At 39.2% G+C, this 18,798-nt stretch overlaps 1 protein-coding gene and 1 long non-coding RNA gene across 2 annotated transcripts; both read right to left on the reverse strand.

Annotated features, from left to right (window-relative positions):
• Positions 1 to 588: 588 nt before the first annotated feature.
• Positions 589 to 2,027, reverse strand: LOC104095476 (uncharacterized). Its single transcript, XR_686138.4, has 2 exons — positions 1,175 to 2,027; positions 589 to 937 (listed from the first exon to the last, which is right to left on the reverse strand). It is a non-coding gene; the product is annotated as an uncharacterized lncRNA (long non-coding RNA).
• An 8,924-nt stretch (positions 2,028 to 10,951) lies between these two features.
• On the reverse strand, positions 10,952 to 12,502 carry LOC138900236 (uncharacterized). Its single transcript, XM_070186956.1, has 3 exons — positions 11,914 to 12,502; positions 11,438 to 11,559; positions 10,952 to 11,329 (listed from the first exon to the last, which is right to left on the reverse strand). The coding sequence occupies exons 1-3, from the start codon at positions 12,500 to 12,502 to the stop codon at positions 10,952 to 10,954; spliced, it is 1,089 nt and encodes a 362-aa protein (XP_070043057.1).
• Between the last annotated feature and the right edge of the window lie 6,296 nt (positions 12,503 to 18,798).

The raw sequence follows: 18,798 nt of genomic DNA on the forward strand, positions 1-18,798 counted from the left end.
TTATTTAATTAAAAGTGTTTTCTTCTTCTTCTTCATTCTTCATTCCTCATCTGCGATTAATTACAACAAAATTTCCATTGAAGGCCCTCAAGCTTTCTCAGGCAGCAGAACCCTCAACCAAATAATCGTTCTATCTTTTATTTTCATTCACATCCTCATTTTTATTATTTATTTCTATATCAACTGAAACCTCACCCAAAACATACCAAAAATTTTGCCTGCCATTCACAACCCAAGAGAATAAAAAATAAATGGGTTCCTTTTGTTTATTTTATTTTTTATTTTTACACTTCACCAGATGGAGTTGTGGGAAAAGTAAAAAAGTAGTACTAATAGTAGTAGACTAGTAGTACCTTCGTTTTGGAACATCAAGGAACCATTATTTTCGGCGGTGAGAATGTTTTCCGATAATAGAATTTTGTAATTTTCTCTATTAATTTGACTTGAAAGTAACAGTTTTTCTGAAAATGTGATTTGTGGGTGAGAGAGAAAGATAGAGGAAGAAGTTTGGTAGAAGAAACAGAAGGAAAATGCCGAAACATTTCACCGGCGACTTATGTATGCGCCGAGAACGGTGAGACGGCGAGGTAAGAGAAAAAACGAGTAGAAGAAAATAAAAAATAATAAAAACAACGGAAAATGACCAAAATTGCTCTTAAACTATTGGAAATAGAGCAATTTTTCCCTCAATTGGATTTGGGTATCAATAATATCCCTGCCATTAATAAACTGGCCCACTTATACCCTCAAAACTAACTGTTACTCCACACAGGCACAAAGCGTTATAAAAAAATATTTTTTTAGCTGAATTGGATCTCCACCCAGGATTGATATTATCTTCTCCAACCCAAAGAGAACCATGGGCGACCACCTGAAAATTTGCTCTAGGAAGAAAGCCATCCACAACGACAAAGAGCCAAATTTACCTTTTCACTACCTGAATATTCATTGAAACTGTCACAATTCTAATAATCCAGAAGGCAACTTCAAGTTAGAAATTCAAGATGTGAAGTTAAAAATTGGGAAATGCTTATCTAATCAATTCTTTATCTGCAAAACTAAAACATAGAGTATCAAACAATAATAATTAAAGCAGATGACCATTTAACATAAGTGCTCACCAAATTCAACATGTCACTCAGATATAGATGAAAAACAAAGAAATAAAACTCACCACTATAAGAGAGCTCAACCATTGAAAAAAGGGACCTTTCGTCACCAATAGCCCACCAAAATAGTGAAGGTGCCAACCTTATCCATTACCACTTAAACAATACCAATGAGTCACCCTCCAAACCCATTTTCAAAATCTTAAATTTCTTCCTTAGAAAAGCTTCAGATCTGTCTGGCAATATCGCCCTCAGAATAAACTCGGACCGGAGAACCTTTCGATTTGGCAGACAAGGTCTTTTTGGCGCACGAGTCATCTTTTTCGGCTAGGTTGATATGCCTTTTTCTGATATTGATGATTCGTGAAAGGAAGAGAAGATGAGATAAAAGTGAAAGATTAGCTGCCAACGTTTGCTCCCATTGGAACTGCTTTCCGCGGTAAATTAGTCGCTGCTTTACTGTGGGTATTCTAATGAATAACTTGATTTTCATGGTGAATCACTTTCTCTGAGTCCCTAGAATGGGCTGGAATAACCGGTAAGGATAAGAAGATGGGGGTGTACTGGTGGCTCTTGGTGGATGAACGGTAGCAAATTTGATTTTTGGAGTGGTTAAATAGTTATGTTTATCATCCAAAGTAAAAAGAAGACAATATCAATCCTACGTGGAGATCCAATTTAGCCAAAAAATATTTTCTTAAGATGTTTTGTGCCTATGTGGCGTAATCGTTAGTTTTGAGGGTATAAGTGAGCCAGTTTATTAACAATAGGGATAATATTATACCAAAACCAAACTGAGGGCAAAATTGCTGTATTTCCAATAGTTTAAGGATAATTTTGGCCCTTTTCCGTAAAAACAAAAGAGTCAAAGACAGGTACAAAAATAAACTTTTACATACTTTCTTTCTTTGTACTGTCTTTGCCACCTAAGCACTCAGGAAGGAAGTACTTCTATTTTAAAAAAGTTTAAGGAGGTAATATGACTCTTACAAAGATAAAAGGGTGTGTTTGGTATGAATGTTCAATTTTTTTTATGTTTGGTTGGCCTAAATGTTTTGAAAAATATTTTTCTTATGAACTTATTTTCCTCAAATTTTCTAAACTCCTTCTCAACCTTCCCCACCAACACCCACCAACCCACCCCCACCCACCCCATCCATCCCACCCCCAAACCCCTCCACCCCAACCCCCGCCTCACCCCCACCTACCCACCCCACCCCACCCCACCATAATTTAAAATATTATTAATAATACTTTATTTTCATGTTATAGATAGATTTATTTTTTCATTTCAACAAATGAATATTTTTTTTCATGATATAAGAAAGTATTTTTTTTATTTTAACAAAAAAAATACTTTCTTTTCATGTAGAAAAAGTATTTTTTTCATTTCAACAAAAAAATATTTTCTACTCTCAAACAAAACACTAAAAAATATTTTTCACTCACCAATCAAACAAGAGAAAATAAGTGATAAAGGTACTCATTTTCCATGAACCCATTTTGAGATATTTACACTGTTGGTCATTAATTAAGAATTATTTAAATAAATAACATTAATTTTAGTTTATTCCAGAAACAACAAATTTATTAACAATAATAGCATACTTCATGTTTGTTTGCGTACAAGCAAGTTTTAAAAAAATAATTAATGACCCTTAAATTTAGGAACCAGTTTCGACCCTCATTTATATATTCCCATTCTCTCTCAAAAAGTTTTCCCTAATTCCCTATTCCTTTCTCCATGAGCGAGAAAGTAGGAACGACTTCAATGAGATCGGAAGAAGAGTAATTATACGGACGAGAGATTTTAATAGATTATTCTCACAATAATCAGATTTATTACTGTATACGGTCAAAATCGAATCTGCCCTTCGTATGTCTAATCGAGATTGGAACATGGTGATTTGAGGATTATCATTATGATATCGAGACATGGTGAGAAGTATATGTTGCCAGCCTCGAGATCGAGCGACCGATCAAGATCGAGATCGCGACCAAGATCAAGCTCGAAGACTCAGAGACTGATCGAGGTCAAGACCAGGACCAAGATCGAGCTCTAAGACTCAGAGACCGACCAAGATCGAGATCGGCTGGGATCGAGATCGAGCTAAGGGACAAAAAAGCCGTTATAGCCGCATTTGGGGAGAGAATCTCGGGAAAAATCAAGGAAAAACTAATTAATTAATATATCATGGGATCCCCACTATGTATTTTTAATTATACCCAAAATAGAATTCGCACACTATATTAAGAGTGGTTATCATTTATAAGAGGGGAAAGGATTCATAGACACATTCATTCTGATATATACAGAAAATAGAGCAAATACTATCCTTTTTTGGCTTTTGGTATTTAGTCATATTATTTCTTCTACCAATCATTCTTCACTTAATTTGGAGGTGATAAAACTTGAAGGCTTAGGCTAACTAATTCATTCGGTTTGCATTCATTTCTTTTATAACTAATTTCAATATTCATTTATTTATCTTTCCCAATTTGTGCCAATTAATATCACGTATCCTTAGAACTGCGTATATATTCAACTCTATCCATTTTTCAGGTAAACAGTTTGGTGTCCACCGTGGGGCTAAGGATAATAGTGGTTATTTGGTATAAATCTCTGTAAAAATATACTATTTTACACTTGCTCTTAGAAGTGTCTTTTATTTCAGGCTAAAATGACGAACTCTCAGTTAATGGCCCTACCTATTGACAACGAGTCTGGCCATCAAGATAAGAATAACAATGTGACGTCCGGGGATGAAAGGCCACCCGTTGAACCCATTGGAACTCGGGTTGTAGATCCAATTGACGTTAATTTGCATGTGGTCATCGAAGCAAACCAACATTCCGACCCCGAAAACAGCATTCATGGTGGAACTCGATCTGCAATTCGAAATATCCAAAATGTTGGAGAAGACGGGGTCAGTCTACGTATGATTTTCGAAATGTTGCAAGCTCAACAGGTAGTGATAGCTCAGTTGCAGAGCCAAACCCGGGCACCAAGCACGCCAGAGCTCGGTCCACTCTGAGAAGTCACCCACAGAATGGGGCCAGCTGTGGTAAGGTCAAATGAACAAGAATCGGGGACTAACCCCGAAATTATAAAGATGCTCGAGGAACGGACAAAATGGATAGAGTCACGAGAAAAGAGGATTGGAGCAAACGACAAAAATGTAGAAACTTATAACTCCAAGGTTGATCACATCCCGGGGGCACTACCAATCTTGAAGGGTTTGGATTCCAAAAATTTCGTAAAAAAGCCTTTCCCCCCGAGCGCAGCTCCCAAACCGATCCCCAAGAAGTTTTGCATGCCCGAGATCCCTAAATACAATGGAATGACCGATCCCAACGAACATGTCACCTCATACACATGTGCCATTAAAGGGAACGATCTAGAGGGCGACGAGATCGAATCCGTATTATTGAAGAAATTCGGGGAAACCCTGTCAAAGGAAGAAATGATATGGTATCATAATTTACCACCTAACTCTATTGATTCTTTTGCCATGCTTGCAGATTCTTTTGTAAAAGCACACGCCAGAGCCATAAAAGTCGAGACCAGGAAGTCAAACCTTTTCAAGGTAAGACAAAAAGATAACGAGATGCTAAGAGAGTTCATATCACGTTTCCAAATGGAACGAATGGATCTACCACCGGTCATGGACGATTGGGCCGCTCAGGCTTTCACCCTAGGACTAAATGAACAAAGCTCAATGGCTTCACAGCAGTTGAAGCAGAACTTGATTGAGTACCCGGCTGTTACCTGGGTCGATGTACATAATCGATATCAATCGAAGATTAGGGTCGAAGACGACCAGTTGGGAGCCCCTTCTGGGTCCGTTATTAAAAGGGACATCGACCGAGAACCAAGGTTGAACAGGGACCGATGCCGGCTGTATAATAGATATCGTAAGGGTAGTGAACCAGGATGCAACTTCGTACGAGGTGAAAGGATAAGTGATCGAGGCCAAGGGTCTCGAGGGCTGATGAACAAGAATAGTTTCGACAGGCATACCAGACCTAAGGAAGCACCGCGATTATCAAAATATAACTTCAACATTAATGCATCCGCCATCGTATCGACTATCAGACGCATCAAAGATACTAAATGGCCTCGACCTTTGCAGACCGATCCAGCCCAGAAAAATCCCAATCAAATGTGCAAGTATCATGGCACCCATGGCCACAGAACGGAAGATGGCAGGCAGTTGAGAGAAGAGGTAGTTCGGTTATTCAATGAAGGGCACCTTCAAGAGTTTTTAAGTGACTGGGCCAAGAATCATTTCAAAAACAGAGAGTTCAATAGACAAAATGAATAAGAAGAGCCACAACACATTATCCACATGATCATCGGAGGGATCGATGTCGCCCGGGGGCCAGTGCGTAAATGCACTAAGATGTCGATTGTAAGAGATAAGCGATCTCGAGCTCAAGATTACGTACCTAAAGGAATCTTGTCCTTTAATGACGAAGACGCAGAAGGAATCATGCAGCCCCATAATGATGCATTGGTAATATATGTACTTATGAATACAATTCAAGTTAAGCTTGTGTTAATTGATCCAGGTAGTTCGGCCAACATCATTCGATCGAGGGTCGTAGAGCAACTCGGTCTATAGGACCAGGTTGTGCCCGCAACCATGGTACTAAACAGATTCAATATGGCATGTGAAACTACCAAGGGCGAAATAATTCTGCCAGTAAACATGGTTGGGACCATCCATGAAACGAAGTTCCACGTGATCGAGGGCGACATGAGGTATAACGCCCTGTTCGGGAGGCCATGGATCCACAACATGAGAGCAATACCCTCGACCCTTCACCAGGTTCTAAAATTCCCAACACCAGAGGGAATCAAAACAATCTACGGGGAGCAACCAGCCACAAAAAAATGTTCGTCGTCGATGAAGTGATTCTAATATCATCACTCTCATCGACAAGGAGATCGAATTTGAAGGAAAAAGGGATGCCAAATAGCAATCACAAACATCAACTTCGACCCAACTAGAGAAGCATAAGACTTACGAAGATGATGATTATGGGATCCCTTGATCCTTTCTGGTCCCCGGTGATTCCGACGCTACCAAATCAACGGTCGAAGAACTGGAGCAAATCATGATATTCGAACCTCTGCCCGAATGAATGGTATACCTGGGCACGGTGTCAAGTCCCGAGCTCAGGAAAAAGCTTATTCAATTTCTTATAGCTAACATGGATTGTTTTGCTTGGTCCCATCTTGACATGACATGGATCCCACCGAAAATCACCACCCATAGACTAAGCTTGGATCCGAAATTCAATCCGGTGAAGCAAAAAAGAAGGCCATAGTCCGAAGTCAAACATGCCTTCATCAAGGACGAGGTAACCAAACTTCTCAAAATAGGATCCATTCGAGAAGAAAAGTACCCCGAATGGCTAGCAAACATGGTGGTAGTCCCTAAGAAGGAAAACAAACTTAGAATGTGCATAGATTATAAAGACCTGAATAAAGCATGCCCCAAGGATTCTTTTTCTTTGCCTAATATCGATCGTATGATCGATGCCACAGCCGGCCATGAGACTCTAAGCTTTCTCGATGCCTACTCCGGGTACAACCAGATACCAGAGGATCAGGAAAAGACCTCATTTATCACTAAGTACGGTATCTATTGCTATAACGTAATGCCATTCGGTCTAAAACATGCTGGTGCAACTTATCAACGCCTAGTAAACTGAATGTTTGAAGTACAACTAGGAAAATCAATGGAAGTTTATATTTATGATATATTAGTTAAGTCACTGCGAGCGGAGGACCGTTTAAAGCATTTGCAGAAAACTTTCAATATACTGAGGGAGTACAATATGAAGCTTAACCCCGAAAAGTGTGCATTCGGGGTTGGCTCTGGCAAGTTTCTTGGTTTCATGGTGTCCAATCGAGGAATCGAGATCAACCCCAATAAAATCAAAGCTATCGAGGATATCATGGTAGTGGATAATGTAAAGGTCGTGCAGAGGCTGACGGGGTGGATAGCCTCCCTGGGACGATTCATTTCGAAATGCTCAGATAGGAGCCACCGATTTTTCTTGTTGCTTAAAAAGAAGAGCAATTTTGCATGGACTCCGGAATGCCAGCAGTCCTTGAAGGAACTAAAGCGATATTTATCGAGCCCGCCGCTGCTTCATACCCCGAAAGTGAACGAACAACTTTACCTGTACGTAGCTGTCTCAGAGATAACAGTAAGTGGAGTCCTGATCCGAGAAGAATAAGGTACGTAATTCCCTATTTATTATGTCAGTCAGACCTTAGGTGAGGCCGAAACTAGATATTCACACTTAGAAAAATTAGCGCTTGCTTTAATAAGCGCCTTTAGGAAACTAAAATCATATTTCCAGTGTTATCCGATATGTGTCGCAACAACTTATCATCTTCGAAATATTTTACACAAACCCGAGCTTTCGGGTAGATTGGCCAAATGGGCCATAGAAATAAGTGGGTACGATATTAAGTATCTACCCCGAACTGCCATCAAATCTCAAATCTTAGCGGACTTCATGGCTGACTTTAAAATAACTACTCATAAAATAAGGTACATCTTCGGGAGTCTGGACCTTCTTTACGGTCGGTGCTTTGAATGCAAAGGGGTCTGGACTTGGCATCATACTAAAATCACCCATAGGTAATATAGTTAGACAGTCTATCAGAACTACTAAATTAACTAACAATGGGGCCGAGTATGAGGCCATGATTGCAGGTCTCGAACTAGCTAGAAGCTTGGGAGCGGAGGTCATAGAGGCTAAGTGTGATTCCCTCCTCGTGGTAAACCAAGTTAACGGGACTTTTGAAGTCGAAGACCGAATGCAGAGGTACTTGGATATACTACAAGTGACTCTACATTGATTTAAGGAATGGACCTTGCAACATGTACCTCGAGAACAAAACAATGAGGTCGACGCTCTTGCAAACTTAGGTTCATCGGTCGAAGACAAAGAACTCAACTCGGGGACTGTCGTACAACTTATGAGATCAGTTATCGAAGAAGGTCATGCCGAGATCAACTCCACAAGTTTAACCCGGGACTGAAGAAACAAATATATAGAGTACTTAAAGAACGGGAAGCTTCCATCAGATCCAAAGGAGTCGAGAGCTCTACGCACAAAGGCAGCATAGTTCACATTGTCCGAAGACGGAACGCTGTTTAGAAGGACGTTCGATGGACCATTGGGAATATGTTTTGGACCGGGATATACCGACTACATCCTACGGGAAATTCACGAGGGCACTTATGGAAATTATTCCGGTGCCGATTCGCTGGTCCACAAAGTGATCATAGCAGGGTATTATTAGACCGGTATGAGCAAGGATGCAAGGGAGTTTGTTCGAAAATACAACAAATGCCAAAAGGTATGCAACCATGATTCACCAACCTGGCGAACGACTCCATTTGGTCCTATCTCCATGGCCCTTCATGAAATGGGGAATGGACATCGTTGGCCCTCTTCCATCGGCCCCAGGTAAGGTTCAGTTTATTTTATTTATGACTGATTATTTCTCTAAATGAGTTGAAGCACAGGCTTTCGAGAAAGTCAGAGAAAAGAAAGTCATAGACTTCATTTGGGACCACATCATCTGTAGATTCGAGATGCCCTCCGAGATCATATGTGATAATGGAAAACAATTCATCTGTAGCAAGGTAATTAAATTTCTCGAGGATCACAAGATCAAAAGAATCATATCAACACCTTATCATCCCAGCGGGAACGGACAAGCCGAATCGACCAACAAAACCATCATCCAAAATTTAAAGAAAAGATCGACCGATGCCAAAGAAAAATGGAGAGAAATACTGCCCGAGTTCCTATGGGCATACCGCACAACATCGAAATCCAGTTCTAGAGCAACATCATTCTCGTTGGTTTATGGCGCCGAAGCTCTGATCCCAGTCGAGGTCGGAGAACCTAGCATCAGGTTTCGATATGCAACAGAGGAGTCGAACAACAATACCATGAATACGAGCCTAGAATTGTTGGACGGAAGGTGCAAAGCCGCTCTCATCCAATTGGCAGCCCAAAAACAGAGAATTGAAAGGTACTACAATCGGAGAACCAATCTTCGACATTTTAACATCGGGGACTTGGTGCTGAGAAAGGTCACCCTCAACACCCGAAATCCGAATGAAGGGAAACTGGGCCCTAACTGGGAAGGACTGTATCAGGTTCTCAAAATCGTTGGAAAAGGATCCTACAAGCTTGGCATGATAAACGGCAAGCAACTACCGAGCAATTGGAACGTATCGCACCTAAAACGATACTACTTCTAAGGTACGACCCCACCCATTTTTATTTATATTTCAAAACTAACCTTTGCAGGTGTTCGACCAGAAACAACAATAGATTCTTCAACACAAAGCCCTTAGGTGTGAAAGCACACATTGCACTCTTTTTCTCTTAGACCGATTTTGTCCAAAATGGGTTTTCCAGTAAGGTTTTTAATGAGGCAACCATTGATCGTGCTAACTTAGAACAATTCAGCAGTATCCGAGGCTTCTTTACAATCTACCCTGAATACAGGGGGGGACATTGCCCTTGAAATATCAACTTCAATGCGAGGAAGTTACTTCATGGTCGTAAGTCTGGATAAGAAAAATTTGTAAGGGCCAAAAGATCAAATGAACCATGCCTGTGTAGTTTACTCGAGCCCTGGCACAAAACATGTACGCATGTATAATGATTTATAAAGAGAAATATTCTTCTTTACCAATATCTCGTACCTTGGAAAAGTTTTTCTACTTTGTATTCTCGATCTATTACGTAAACAGGCTTAAGGGCCGACCACGACCGGAGTTCGAATGATTACCCCCACAATCGGGGACTGCCGTCCGAAAAATAAACGAGATCGAATTATATAAACTCCGAGATCATGAGACCTTTTAGGCAACCCTCAATTTTATAGGCCACGACCACCCCACTTGGTGACTGACACTTCGGATAAGCTCGAAGTGAAACGGGAAAGTAAGCCCAAGGGGCAAATCCCGAACCAAAAGGCTACGGCCAAATTAACACGGGTCGGAGATGTCCGAATTCTGTAACAAAATAGGCCTTCTAATCCTCTCATAAACTGGTTAAAAAGGCTACCCCGGCAAAATCATAAAAGGGCTCCGGTAATATCAAACCCCAAAACTCTAATGAGTACAAAATTATTCGAACTCTCGAACAATTCCCTACTTTATGCTAAGGCATTACAAGTTTTGCAAATAAAAGCCGAAAAGGGGACAAAGCCACAAACTTGAGTTTGAGAGATTATCCTCGCTCAACTAGAAAACCTAAGGGTTACCTTACTTTGAGTTCGAGCAAACATTCACTTAATCGTAAATACCTAAAGGCTACACTAGTTCGATTTCAATCAAAATTGTTTGAACCTCGGACTTTAAAATACAACTTCATAAATTTATAAGGCAGAAGGAAAATAAAGGCAAGGTTTGCCCAAACCCTCGAACACGATTTTATGCTAAGGCATTTTCGACATTTGTAAAGCATAGAAAAGCAAAGGAAAAACACAAAAACCAAAAAGGCAAGAAAAGCCTTATGTTTATATTCAAAGGTTTTTACAAAAGGCCAAATTGGCCTCAAAATAAACACAAAAGAAAAACAAGAAACTTAAAGTCCTAAGTGGCTTGGTCTTCATCGGAGGTTACGTCCTCGGGATCTTCCCCGACTTCAGAATCGCTCGAGCTATTGGAGTCTTCCTCAGGGAATGCCAGCCTTCGAGCCCTGGTTTCCTTCGCCTTGGCATTTTCAATTTCGGCCTCAACATTGAAGCCCTGAGCGCTGACCCACTCGAGAGCTTCCCTCCGAGCCTGCTATTTAGCATATTCGACCATGCTCTTGGTCTTGTCCCGGTTGACCTCAACATCGATCCTGAACTGGGTCACTTTAGCATCAGCTCTTTTATTAGCCTCGGTCACCTCAGATTTGGCTACGGCCACTTCGGATCTGGCTACGACCACCTCGGACCTGTCCACTTCGAGTTCATTAGCCAAGCTTTCCTTATTGGAAGCGGCCAAATCTAACCGACGCTGAAGCTCTTTAACCCTCTCGATATGCACCGAGGCGTTTTCTTTTGCAGCCTGAAGCTGGTTCTCAGCCGACTCCAATTGTGCTTGAACGGACTCCTTTTTGGAGGCGAGGATATCCATATTCTGTTTAAATTTTTCCTCCTCGGCCATTAGCTCATCTACCTGCGAATTGAGCCGTCCGATCTGTTCAAGCCTCTACCGAACCTGCAGAATTGGATTGTTAGTGGCTATCTCCAATTCATCTTCACTATCGTGAATAATTCAGAATACCTGGTCAGCCATATCCTCATGCTCATCCAGAGTCGCTGCCAAATCTGCTCGAAGTTTCTCACTAAGAAGTTTGTAGGAGTCGCTCTTCTCAGTGAGATTCCGAATCTCGGCCTCATGCTCCTCTTGGATTCAGAGGAAAGCCTTGTGATGCAACACCGAAGCCTACCAACATGGGAAAAAATGTTAGAATTATCTACAACCCTAAGTATGAAAGAAACAGTAGAGATGCCATCGAAGTAACCCGATTCAGAGCATGTTGGGCCTCGTTGAAAAGGAAGGTGGGTCCTACTGCATTCATCACCATTTGATCCTCTTCGATCACAAGGACCAAAGGTAACTAGCAATCCCCATGGGGGGAGAGAAAATTCGGGTATCCTCCGGGATGGAGAGAACTATCTTCCGCCTACGATCGTGATCAACACTCGGGGCCGGGAATCGATCCACCAGTTTTGGAACCGCTGAAGACCCGGTAGAACCCGACCATGATGCTTTCTTTGTTATCGATAATACACCGAACCCAATAATCTCCTTCGAGGCAGCTGACTCGAGCCCATCCAGAAAGTCGTGGATATCAGTCGACTCTTGAATGCCCTTGTAAGATCGACCTTCCAACATGCTGGCCTCGCGGATCATAGCGTCTAAAATCTGAGAGGATCCGCTAATATCGATTATCTCGATCTCGTCCCTCGAGATATCTTCTGCTACCCGAGAAGTCCTGCCCTTGGTCTCCCCTTCAACCATCTCCGCTCGAGACGGAATAGTCTCGTCTTTTCCTTGTTCAGGAATTATGGCCAGGGTTCCCTTATTTACCTCTGCCGATTCGGAGGATTGTTGTATCACAACATTAGCCCATACACATGCTAATTCCTCTTCTCCTTCTTCAAGCTCATCCCTTAATCGGCGGATCGATTCCGAAGGCATGACACCGGAGTCCCCCTTTGGCTTGCGAGATTTCTTCATCTGTTGTTTCTTTTCCGAGATCGGGGAACTCGGTACATCTTTTCTCTTCTTTTCTTTAACCTGCTTCGGGGCAGGAACCTCTTCATCACCAGATGGGGGCCTCATGGCAACGTCCTTCCCATGTCCTACAAAGGGGAAAAGGGGGTAAGCAAGTAAAGAAGAACAAATGACAAACAAATTAAGAAAGACTTACCATGACTCGGGCCTCCCATCGACCCTTTGATAATTTCACCCAAGCGGGCTCGGAGTACGGTTTCTACAGCACCAGACCTTCAACCCATTGTTTAAGATCCGGAATCGGTTCCGGCATCCGAGCTACAGCTGTGACAAGAGAGGAAAAATGGATCAAAAAAATAAAAAGTCACAAATTAAAATGAACGAAGGGAAATAAGTGTTCACGGTTCATATTCCATTTTTCAGGAAATGGCATGTCATCGGCATGGATCAGGTTCGAGGTCCTGATTCGAACAAATCGGCCCATCCAACCTCGATCACGAGTCTCATCTATACTCGAGAATGGTGCTTTGGTGGCTCAGCGAGCACGCTTGATTAACCCTCCTCGATAAGTCGGGGACTATAAAGGCGCATAAGGTGATCGAGGGTGAAAAGACACCCCTCGATTTTGCTTGAGAAGAATCGAAGAAGAATCACTATTCTACAAAAGGAAGGATGGATCTGGCCAAGGGTCACGTCGTATTTCTTGCAAAAGGCGATGATGACAGGGTCCAAAAGACCCAACGTGAAAGGATAAGTATAAACACTCAAGAACCCTTCCATGTGAGTAGTAATTGATTTTTCAGACGATGGGACTACCACAAGCTTGTCACCCCAGTTGCATTCCTGTTTTACTTTCTCGAGAATTTTTTCGGTGATTGTACACTGGTACCTCGACACCGGCTCACATCAGCCCGGTACCGAAGAAGGTTTTTCAACCTTAAAATCACTGACAGTAGAACATCCTACCGGAACGAATTCCTCAAGGCGAGGTTCCGCCGCATCCTCACCATCGGCGGGTCGTGATGAAGAAGCGACCTCTTTTTGCGGCACCGTTTTAGAGATTTTTTTCCATTTAATGAACAATGGAAAAGGAAATTAGGGTTGTATTCGATGTAAAATATATGAAGCAAAGAGAATCTCTAAAGAAGATGCAAGAGTAGAGAAGAAACTTTTGAGTGAAAAGTTTAGATGAGGATAAAAGTTTGAATATTTATAGTCTGGTGATGACGGTTCAGAACCGATATTGGCCGACCAACGACTAACAAACATTTAATGCCTTGGTAAATGGACCGATGGAACATTTGTTACATACGTCATAATCGGGCTCGACGCTGACATCATCATTCACCTAGTCCGACTTTGGTAATTCATATCGTTTCTCGTCATCTTCTTTCCGAGAAACGAGGGGACTATATGTATACGGTCAAAATCGAATTTTTCCTTCATATGTCTAATCGAGATTGGAACATGGTGATCCGAGGATTATCATTATGATATCAAGACATGGTGAGAAGTATATATTTCCAGGCTCGAGATCGAGCGACCGATCAAAATCGAGATCGGGACCAAGATCGAGCTTGAAGATTCAGAAACCGATCGAAGTCAAGACCAGGACCAAGATTGAGCTCTAAGACTCAGAGACCGACCAAGATCGAGATCGGTCGGGATCGAGATCGAGCCAAGGGACAAAAAGCCGTTATAGCCGCATTTGAGGAGAGAATCTCGGGGGAAATCAAGGAAAAGCTAATTAATTAATATATCATGGGATCCCCACTATGTATTTTTAATTATACCCAAAATGGGATTCCCTCACTATATTAAGAGTCGTTATCATTTGTAAGAGGGGAAGGGATTCATAGACACATTCATTCTGATATATACAGAAAATAGAGCAAATACTATCCTTTTTTTTGGCTTTTGGTATTTAGTCATATTGTTTCTTCTACCAATCATTCTTCACTTAATTTGGAGGTGATAAAACTTGAAGGCTTAGGCTAACTAGTTTATTCGATTTGCATTCATTTCTTTTATAACTAATATTAATATTCATTTATTTATCTTTCCCAATTTGTGTCAATTAATATCACATATCCTTAGAACTGCGTATAAATTCAACTCTATCCATTTTTCGGGTAAACAATTACCATGAATAAATTAGTTATATACTCAAAAATGAACATGTAATGTATCAATTTTTTTTTCCAAATTATAAATTTTATATTATATACCTACAATATTTTCTAAAATATATACACAGATGCATATATATTATACCATTATATTGTCATTTATATAACTAGATATTGCTAATCAAGTATTAAATATACCAGAATTATTTCATAAATATACCAACAATATCAAGTGCCACTTTAATTTTTTATGTATATATTTTTGCGTATTTTAATATGTAGTGCCATCTTAATTTAAGATGTATATTTTGTATGCCAAGTGCAATCTTAATTCATGATATATTTTTATGTATACGTTTTGTATACATATACGTCATCCCTAATATAAGATGTATTTTAATATATATATTTTTTATGTTAAATTCAATCTTAAGTAAATATATATATATATATATATATATATATATATATATATATATATATATATATATATATGTATATTGTTTGTATATTGTCTATATATTAATTCAAGGTGTATTTTCTATGTATACCTTTTGTATATATTGACGTAAATTAATATCAAAAGCAACAACAACAACAACAACAACAACAACAACAACAACAAACCCAGTATAATAATATCAAAAGCAAGAGCTATAATTTTTGAAAAGGAAGAAAGAAGAAAAAGAAAAACTTTAGAAAGTAAATTAAAAAAAAAAATGAATGGGACAAAAATTAAGAAGGGGAAAGTTGGAGAGAGAAAAAAGGGAAAACTAATAGATGAAGAGAACAAAAAAGCGTGATTTTTGTACCTTTCATTCAATTTGCTTATTTTTAGGAATTAATAATTGATATCCTATTTTAATGGAACTGTGTGATATAAATATAAATATTTTCCTGCCACAACTGTAATACCAGAATTCATGCTAAAAATTTATAATATATTTTTTAAAATGTGATAGTTATGTAAAGTTCTCAAACATTTTCCTACGTACCAAACACACCCAAAGTGTGCAATTGGTATTTCAGCCTAGGTAGAGTGTCTTTTTATATCTTTTCCATCTAATATCCATTTATATTCATTTAGTAATACAAAAAAGAGTGTAAGTAATAGTATACACTAACCATGCTTAAATTATACTCCCTCCTTTTCAATTTATGTGAACTCATTTGAGTGGGCATGGAGTTTAAGAAAAAAAAGAAAACTTTTGAACTTGTGGTGTAAAATGAGGCACATATATTTTGTGTGGCTATAAATCATTGCATAAAGGTAAATTGTTTCAAAATAAGGAAAAATGTCATTCTTTTTGGCACGAATTAAAAAAAAAATAAGTTTATATAAATTGAAACGGAGGGAGTATAATAAAAAACACTACATTTGGGTTAGCCAGCTAGTTCTTTAATGAATTGGGGGACTCGAAAGAAGTCAAAATAAGTTAGAAGGGAAAGGCTAAAATCTAAAGAAGTAAACAATGCGAATCACCGGTTTAGATTAGAGGTTCATCAGGCTGATCAATCGATTGTTATTAGTTAATCCCTCGTTACTGGGCACGAAGTTTAAGAAAAGAGAGAAGACTTTTAAGTGTAAAATGAGGCACATATATTTTGTGTGGTTATAAATCATTACATAAAAATAAATTGTTTCGAAATAAAGAAAACGATCATTTTTTTTTGCACAAATGAAAAAGAAAATATGCTTCTATATATTAAAACGGAGGGAGTATTACTATTTCTCGCTCAAATAAAAAGCTGCCGACTTGGCAAATGGAGGGGTTGTTTTTCTCGCTCAAATTTTATTCTTCTCCGATTTTCTCATTTCTTTCCTGTTGTTAATTCGAACTTCCTAGTGCAGTATTGGAGTGAAAGATCGAGATTTTACTGTTTGTTCTTCCTTAATTTCCATTGCTATTTATAGAGAAGCTCATATTGTTAGCGGTATTACTGTTAAATTTCTTCTTCTGACTGAGTACTGTTGAAAGAAATGCAGCTCGAATTTACTTAAATTGTTAACTTCTCACATGCAAAGACTCTACATCAGAGTTGAAGTATGATCACAATTCAACTCGAATATCGTTGATCTAAGAATGTATTTTGACTTCCTTTAATTAATGTTTTCTTTTATATTATTCCGGTTATTAGATCTAATGATGGTTACATTTGTTTAATTTCATGCAGATTTACTAATATCCATGAGAAATTAGCTAGTTTTATGTCTATCTATTCTGATTCTGATATATATTGTACGGTTGATATTGTAGAAAGTTTCCACTTCACTACAACAAATGCCAATGGCACTTTTGTTGGAAAATGGAAACCTCATTTGTTGCCTGTATACAAAATTCTGAACTCCTTTCTTTTAATTATTTTAGTCAATTATATTTCAATTTACATTGGGTTCCTCCCAAAATGTTGTTTTGCTTAGTACAATACAAACACTGAGGGTGTGTTTGGCAAGAAAATATTTTAATGTAAAATTAGTGATTTTATCACTTATTTTTCCTTATTTGATTGGTGAGCGAAAATCTTTTTCCGTAAAATATTTTTTACTGTTTGGTTAGAGAGTAAAATATTTTTTAGGAAAATAATTTTTTATGTTACTCTCCTCACCCATCCCCCAAGTTCCTATGTTTCATGTGCTCCCCCTCCCCTAAATACTCAACATTTTCATGACTCTATTTTGAGGTGGGGGTGGGGGTGGGGTTGGGGGTGGGGCGAGAGTGGGTTGGGGTTATGGTGGGTGGAGTTGGGGTGGGGGTGTGGGGATTGGTTGGTAGGGGTTGGTGGGGATGGGGAATGGGAGAAAGGTTGGAAAAACGTTTTGGAAAATGTTTTCCTTTTCTTGATATTTCCAAAACATTTAAGCCAATCAAACATGAAAAAATTGAAAAATATTTTTCGTTCGTACCAAACACATCCTAAGTTGACCATGAAAATTTTGGGTTGCCAGCTTGTTTAGGTGTGAGCTATGTTTCATATTGGCAGGTCAATCTATTCAAGATATCTCAAAGTAAATTGTGCAAAGCAATTGTTGTCTTTATTTTTATTTTCACATGTTTAATTTGAATTTTCCTAACCAATTAATCCTAAATAGTCTTACTTGCCTTTGTTTAAGTGAACAAGGAAGCTAAAGGACAGAACATTTGAGTTGATTTTCTATGGAAGCAGGACTTTTTGAGTGATCCTTCCAAGTTGTTGTTTAGTCAATTAGACTGTAATTTTTCTGCACCTTCCGAGTTGTTGGTACTCACTGTTGCGGAAGCCAAATGTATATAGTGTGAATGAGTCACAATTACTATACCAAAAATTATGACAACCACTAAATAATAAACAAGACAATGAGACAACAATAAAAGAATACTAGAATTTACGAGGTTCGGCCAATTTTGCCTACTTCCTCGAACACAATCAATATTTTATTCCACTCCAAAATTACAAGTGAAATAATACTAAAGAGAGAAGATACAAATGCCTTAAGAAGATAAAAAGGCAAATGAGAGGTGTGTGTAAATCCTAAACATTAGGCCTCCTTTTATAGGGTGAAATTCCCATTCAAAATTGCCATCCACCGATGTGGGACTTTTGACAATTTCAATAAATCTCCACCTTGGCAAAATTTCACATCTTCTATTTTCTCTCAATAACAAATTTTGGTTGTGTCTTCATCTTCAATCTTTAGTGTTCAACAATGTTGATCAAATCCAAACAATGTTGAAACTTGACCGCAGTCACCACTTTTGTCAGTATATCAGCAGGGTTCTCCGTAGTATGAATTTTCTTCACCGTGACTCCACCTTCTTCTATGATTTCTCGTACGAAATGATACCGAACATCAATGTGCTTCGTCCTTGCATGATAAACTTGGTTCTTCGCTAATTGAATAGCACTTTGACTATCACAAAAAATTATAATATTTTTTTGTTCAATACCAAGCTCCTTTAGCAACCCCTGAAGCCAAATTGCCTCCTTCACAGCCTCTGTAATAGCCATGTACTCTGCCTCTGTTGTAGACAAAGCAACTGTTGACTGCAAAGTAGACTTCCAACTAACTGGTGCCTTTGCAAAAGTAAACACATAACCAGTAGTTGACCTTCGTTTGTCCAGATCACCCGCAAAATCTGAGTCACAATATCCAACTACAGACCGATTGCCTTCCTGCTCAAAAACTAACCCAACATCTACAGTACTATGAATATACCGTAGAATCCATTTCACAGCTTGCCAATGCTCCTTTCCTGGATTATGCATATATCTGCTAATAACTCCAACGGCTTGTGA

Source organism: Nicotiana tomentosiformis, chromosome 10 (genome assembly GCF_000390325.3).
Source record: "Nicotiana tomentosiformis chromosome 10, ASM39032v3, whole genome shotgun sequence".
Lineage (NCBI taxonomy): Eukaryota > Viridiplantae > Streptophyta > Magnoliopsida > Solanales > Solanaceae > Nicotiana > Nicotiana tomentosiformis.

Coding starts and splice junctions, on each gene's coding strand:
- LOC138900236 (XM_070186956.1), bottom strand. CDS start 12,502: ATGAGGCCCCCATCTGGTGATGAAGAGGTTCCTGCCCCGAAGCAGGTT. Junction 11,560..11,913: donor AAAGAAAGCATCATGGTCGG/GTTCTACCGGGT, acceptor TCTGAATCCAAG/AGGAGCATGAGGCCGAGATT. Junction 11,330..11,437: donor ATGAGGATATGGCTGACCAG/GTATTCTGAATT, acceptor CTCAATTCGCAG/GTAGATGAGCTAATGGCCGA.